This window comes from Vanellus vanellus (genome assembly GCF_965231255.1).
Source record: "Vanellus vanellus genome assembly, chromosome: 14".
Lineage (NCBI taxonomy): Eukaryota > Metazoa > Chordata > Aves > Charadriiformes > Charadriidae > Vanellus > Vanellus vanellus.
In genome coordinates, this window is record NC_138919.1 from 1,163,875 (window position 1) to 1,170,087 (window position 6,213).

Genomic DNA, 6,213 nt, shown 5'->3' on the forward strand with positions numbered 1-6,213 from the left:
GGCTCTCGTGGCCCCAGCCACCTCCCTTTCCGTGCTAACAGGTCTCGCACAGCTTTCCAGACTGAGCCTGGAGAGGGGCAAAGGCTGATTCAAACCAGCTTTATCCTCCACTGGTGTGGGATGATTTCCCCAGGGGATGGTGTAGGCAAGAGCAGTGCCCACAAAAAAAAAAAAAAAAAAAAGAGGGATAGCATGTCCTATGTCCAGACTAATGCCCAAACCTCTCCCTTCCCAAGCCAGTCCCAGCAGCTCCTCTGCTTCTCCATCATCTCACCTTCCTGCAGAGCCGCCCTCGTGCTGTACAGCTCCGTTCTCGCCACAATGTGGATTTTCTCCCTTATTTTTGGCTTCCTCCCAGTTGATGCTGAAACGCAGCTGGGCCCCATCAGCTTGGGGGAGGCTCTGACCTGGGAAAGGCTCCAGGTCTCCTACGTTTGCTGCGATAGCTCATTCCTTTCCTCTCTCCTTCAGGAAAACCAATTAAAAAAAAAAAAAACAAAAAAAAAACCCAAAAAACCAAAACGACAACAACAGTGCAGGAGAAGCGAGTGGAGATGGGAACGGTTCGTGTCAGCTGTGGTCTCGGTGCCCACAAAAATAAGTCTCTGCTGGCGGTCAGAGCTGGGCAGGAGGTTTTTGTGCTCAACCCTCTCCGGGCTGTTTGTATCTCCATCCCTGCCCGGGAGCCCCGGGTGGCATCGCCAGGCTCTGCTGCACTTTGCCACGGGCTGCAGCTGCTGTTGCAAGTGTGTGATCCTGTGCTGGAGCAGGCTGCGGTGCCAACATCCCCTACCTGTGCCTTATATTGCTGTTTAAAAATAATTAACCTTGATATTCAAGATTTGGACACAGCAGGGAGCGCTGTACACGAGGGGCCGTGGCGGGTACGGCGCTGGTTCCAGCCCCTTTCCTTCCTGGTCCCCTGGCTGGTCACCCCACATCCCTCCCAGTGCCACCCCCAGCAGCGTCCCACCACCCCGGCGAGTCTCAGCCTTCTCCGGTCCAACCAACATCCCCAGTCCACAGGCTCCCATTAAGCCCTGTGCCAGGGGACAAAGCTGGCAGAGGGTGACACGGGGAGAAGGCGATGGCATTGGCACTGTGGAGGAGGCTGCCCGTTCCCTCGGGATGTCGCTGCCCGTGGGGCTGCCTGAAGTGGGCTCTGCAGCAGCGTGGCCCGAGGGGTGCCGGGGGGGGGGACAGGCAGCTCCCATGCCCCAGCGCTGCCCGGCCGGCGACCGGGCTGGCGAAAGCAGATGCAAACTGTGAAAACACATCCCAGGAGCGATCCCAGCTGGGCTGCAGGCAGCTGCCCGCCCAGAGCGCGAAACAGTTAACAGGCAGCGAGGCCGAGCCGGTCCTCCCACCGGCATGAGCTCACCGCAGCCACCGCCAATCCTCGCTCCAATCCTCGCCCCGTCTGGCAGCAAAAGAGCCGGGAGCCAAAGCTGGGAGCGAGAGCAGCGGCAGCGAGATCCCGGCCCGTCTGCGCCGAGGCACCCCGAGCCGCCGGACAAAGCCGACCATGTAGGATCCGGGCTCTTCCCACCATCACCGGCACAGCAGCGGGACAGTGACCTGCGTCCAACCCGCCTGCGCTTTGCGCTGGTTGTTCGTTGGATTTCTCGCCAACATGATGGGCTGCAAGTCCAACTCACTCACTTGCCTGCAGGGAGGAAAACCAGGGCTGCCGCTAGCCACGGCCACCGACTCCACCGCTACGCTCAACAAGCTGGCCCTGGCCACGGGTGGGACTGAGAAATCCTGGTACCGCTGCATCTTCCCCTTCGGCATCGTCTCCGTGGTCATCGGCGTAGCAGCGACGTGCATCACCTTCACCATCAATGGCCCACAAATGGACATCGCTAAGGTGGTCTCGGTGGCCACCTTGATCTTCGGGCTGGGCCTGCTGGTGGCCGCTTACGTGTGCTGGCGGGCCAAGCGGGAGAGGCAGCGGAAGAGGCAGCGCCAGGAGCCCGTCCCCTTAGAGCAGGGAGCCCTATGACCCGGGCTGGGGACAGAGGCTCAGCTCCATCCGGAGCCCCCTGCTTACGCACCCCTCTGCCCGGCGCCCCACGGTCAGGGGGTGACAGCACCGGCTTTGTCGCACCCGAGGAAGGTCCGGACCCTGCCTGAGGTCAGCTTGTCGTCATTGTTCCCCCCCCGCTGAACCACACCGCCCCCAGCGCCCGGCCATCGCCGCTCCCCCCACGGGCTGTGGGGGCAGCCCCGGGCCACACGGGGGGCTCCATCCCACCCGCCTGCCCGGGACCAGCATGGAAGGAGCCCGGAGAGTGGCCCAAGGAGCACGTCACCGTGCGCAGTCCCGCTGCCCGTCCCCACCGCGTACCACCCCGCAGCTGGTGCTCAGTGCCGGGGGACGCCGAGACAGCCCGGCAACGCCAGCTCGGAAGAAACCAGTGTCACTTCTGTCCTCTCGTGGTTTTTCCCTGTTGCGAGAGGACTTTCGCGGCTCGGGACAAAAGGAGTTTTCAAACAAACTCGCTGGGTGCGGAGAGATGCGGTGCGGGGGCGCAGGCAGGGCAGGAGGCAGCCAACGCGCCGGTGCGGCTGGCTTGGCACGAGAGCCCCTGGGGACAGCACGGGTGACAAGGGGAGGTCGGGAGCTGCGGGCAGCGAGGGGGTGGCGGACCTCGGCACCGCAGGGAGTGGAAGCGGGGCTCAGGCTGGGTGACCCCGCGGGCGGCAGCCGTTGGGGGTCCGTCGCTGGCGGCGTGGCGTGGCGTGGCATGACAAGCAGAGGAGGAAAGCAGGCTCTTTCCGTCAGCGTGTGGGCGAGCCAGCCTGATGGTGTCCCAGGGGACAGGTCCCCGCTGCCGGGGGGGGTGTCCGTCTGCCTGGCATACCCAGGGCGAAGGGGCTCCCGCTGTGAGCTGGCAGCGGCGTCCCCCAGCTGTGGGAACCTGAGAGCAATTCTGCGGCTGGAGAAGGAGCTGGAGTTGCATTAAAAAGGAGCAAATACATTTTTACCTTTTTTTTTTTTTTTTTGGAAACCAAGTGCCTGCTCCCGTTCTTTGAATTTAGCTTTGAGCGCTTTCCCCTAAAAAATAAGCGAGAGATGTTGGCATGGGGGTGGGGGGGGTGGAAGAATTCCTCTCCGGAGGCTCTCGGAGCGGCACCTCTGCTGCGGGACTGCTCCCCTTCCCCGGGGCCGGCCCCGCACCCGGAGGGGCCTCCCGAAACCGGCTCTGGGCTCCTGCGCGACAGGCGGCCGTGCCAAGAGCTACAGCGAGCAGCCACGCTCCCGGCGGCGCGGCAGCTGGAGGCTCTCCGTGCGCAGCAGAGGAAAGCGAGCGAGGCCAAAAACGCCGCGCGCGGCAGCAAAGCCGAGCTCGTACCGAGCGCGCGGGAGCTGGGAGCCCGGCACCCTCCCGAGCGTGCCACGCCACGTTGCCACCCTCTGCCCCGACACTTCTGCCCTCGTAATTAAATTCTCCGTCAGCCAGGATTAGTAAGCCCCGGGAACTGCCGCTCGCCACAGCGCGCGTGGCCTGGAGCCACCCTGCCCGGGATACTGGGATACTGGGACTTGGGGGTCCCGATCCTACAAAGTCTGGTTCAAATGTTCACGGAGTTTGGGAGGTTCGGAGACACTTCCAGCCCCAGCTCTGACCGAAGTTTTGCTTCCAGTGAGGAGAGGGCGGATGAGTTTAGCGGGGGATGAGTTTAGCGGGTGTCGAGCCCGGGGCTGTTCTTCGGAAGCCTGATCGTTGCTTCGGGGCAGGTTGTGTATCTAAAGTTCATGGTTTCAGCCCATCTTGGGGTAAGCAAAGCAGTGGTTTCCAACCATGGTGGGGCTCAGCAGCACGCGTGGTGGGGGATGCTCAGCAAGGCACTCGCCTACTGAGAGTTTGAGGGGCTGCCTTATTTTTATTATTATTTTTATTACTATTACTATTATTATTATTATTATTATTATTATTATTATTATTATTACATCTGATTTTTCATTTCCTTCTTCTTGCTACGAGTATTTCAGCGAACAGTTTTGTGGCTGCCTGCAAATTCCTCTGCTCTCACCTCGCTTGTCACCACCGCCCCTAATCCTGCCCAAATTCGTCTCCCTTTAACAGCGCTCAGCCCCCATCGCCGTGCACTGCGAAGCAAGCCCCGTCTGCACGGGGTGCGGGGACAGGTTGCTCGAGCGCGCCCAAGGAAAGCCTTGCCAGCCAGCCCAAATTCGCTGGCGTCGGGCCCCGTTCTATCACACTCTTTTTTTGATCTTGAAATCCGGTTCCCCGGTGCCGAACTGCCTCTCTCCTTCTGCTCCCGAAAAGTGTGCTCCGGGTGGCTCTCGGTAGGGCAGCACTTACCCAACGAGGTGAATCCCATCCTGGAGAGAACCCAGATGAACCGGAGTTGCCATCCAACCCAGTCTTGGGCTAAAAAGCCCTATGGAGACTGATATTTTGTTTTGTTTCAGTTAAAACCTTTATTGGATTTGATTTCTGTAGTAAGACACACACACACACAAAATCCCTCCTGCTGTCTGCAATGGTTTTATTTTTGTGGATGGACTCTGGCGAGTTCCCCCGCGGGACTGTGGCTGCTGCACGCACTGGTTGAAGGGCAAGTCCTGGAGAAATTCATCTCCTTAAAGAGCACGGAGTTATTTTTTTGGCTGTAGGAATAGATGCCCGGGAAAGTTACGCTTTGTTCAGCAAAGGAACTGGAAGGAAGAAGATAAAAGGACCCACCCACATTGTCAGTCCTCACTCACAGAGCACCCGGGGGTCCAAAATTTGCCACCCTGCTGGCACCACCCTGTGTTGCTCTTCTTCAGGCAGCATGCAGGAGGGAGCTGACGGCTCTTCGTTTACTGGCAGACAACACCACCATCTCACTCTCCTCCCCGCTGGTGGCATTGCAGATGTGTGGGAGCTTCCTGGCCATGGCCGTTCCCTTCCCTGTGCAAGCTGGGGAGGCTCTGGAGGGCATCCCACCCGGGCATCCCACCTGAGCATCCCACCCATACATCCCACCTGGGTATCCCACCCAGGCATCCCATATGAGCATCCAACCTAAGCATCCCATCCAGGCATCCCACATGAGCATCCAACCCATATATCCCACCCGGGCATCCCACCCAGGCATCCCACCTGAGCATCCCACACATATATCCCACCCGGGCATCCCAACCATACATCCCACCTGAGCATCCCACCCGAGCATCCCACCCATATATCCCACCTGGGCATCCCACTTATACATCCCACCTGGGCATTCCACCCAGGCATCCCACTTGAGCATCCCACTGGAGCATCCTGCCCGTACATCCCACCCGGGCACCCCGGGATGATGTTTCGTGGGGTGTGGTGCCCAAAGTCACCCTCTGCTCCGGGTGCCTCAGCCCTGGGTGCTCAGGGCAGAGCGGAAGGCCAGCTCTCCCACCTGCGTGCCGCTGCCGGGGGACGGTGGCCATGTTGCCCAAACCCAGCGGCCGAGGAGTCGGTGCAGGAGCCTTCGGCGCGCAGCTGCCGCATCCGTCTGTCCCTGGGAGCGGGGGAAGTGCTCTGGGAAGGCAGCGCCGCATCTGTCTTATTGCAACGTGGGGCTGAGAGACACTCTTTACCTTTTCTATGTGAACAGAATCAAAAATCAATAAAAGCTCACTCGAACACCGGTCCGTGTCTGCTTTGCTCCCCACCCCTGCGGGCACCCTGCCGCCCCCAGGCAGCGCTGCTTGCTGGAGACTTGCCCCCTGGCAGAGACACCTCCCCCTCCTCCCCTGGCAGGCGTTATTTGGGGAGGAAAGACGGTTCCAGGGCTGTGGCAAGACTCCTGCTTCCCAAAGTCATCCCTCAATACAACCCGCCCCTCGCATCGCGCCAACACCCCCCCCCACCAGAGGCTGCTCTTCCAGTGTAATGGGAATATTCCCTCATTCTAAGGACCCTAAACTCGCCTCCAGTCACAGCCTCCCCAGGGCTTTCTCCGTAACAACAATTCATCCGCGTTAATGTATTCAGCTTTTCTGACAGCGACGTGCCCTGTTTCTGCCAGATCCACCCAGACCCCCTTTCAACGCTAAAAAGGCCTAAAAAGGCAAAGGGCGGGTTTTGTTGTCTGAAAGTGAAGGGTTAAAAAACCGTTCCTACCAGGCTGGGAACACTTACAAAGGGGAAACAAAAATTAAAATACGCATCCTTAAAATAAACCTGACATTAATTTCCTATCTTAGCTGACACGTGG

At 59.6% G+C, this 6,213-nt stretch overlaps 1 protein-coding gene across 1 annotated transcript; it reads left to right on the plus strand.

Annotated features, from left to right (window-relative positions):
• The first annotated feature begins 1,533 nt into the window (after positions 1–1,533).
• LOC309677459 (transmembrane protein 100-like) lies at positions 1,534–3,012 on the plus strand. The gene has a single exon (XM_082490261.1). The coding sequence runs from the start codon at positions 1,634–1,636 to the stop codon at positions 2,003–2,005; it is 372 nt and encodes a 123-aa protein (XP_082346387.1). The 5' UTR covers positions 1,534–1,633; the 3' UTR covers positions 2,006–3,012.
• Positions 3,013–6,213: the final 3,201 nt, after the last annotated feature.

Coding starts and splice junctions, on each gene's coding strand:
- LOC309677459 (XM_082490261.1), top strand. CDS start 1,634: ATGATGGGCTGCAAGTCCAACTCACTCACTTGCCTGCAGGGAGGAAAA.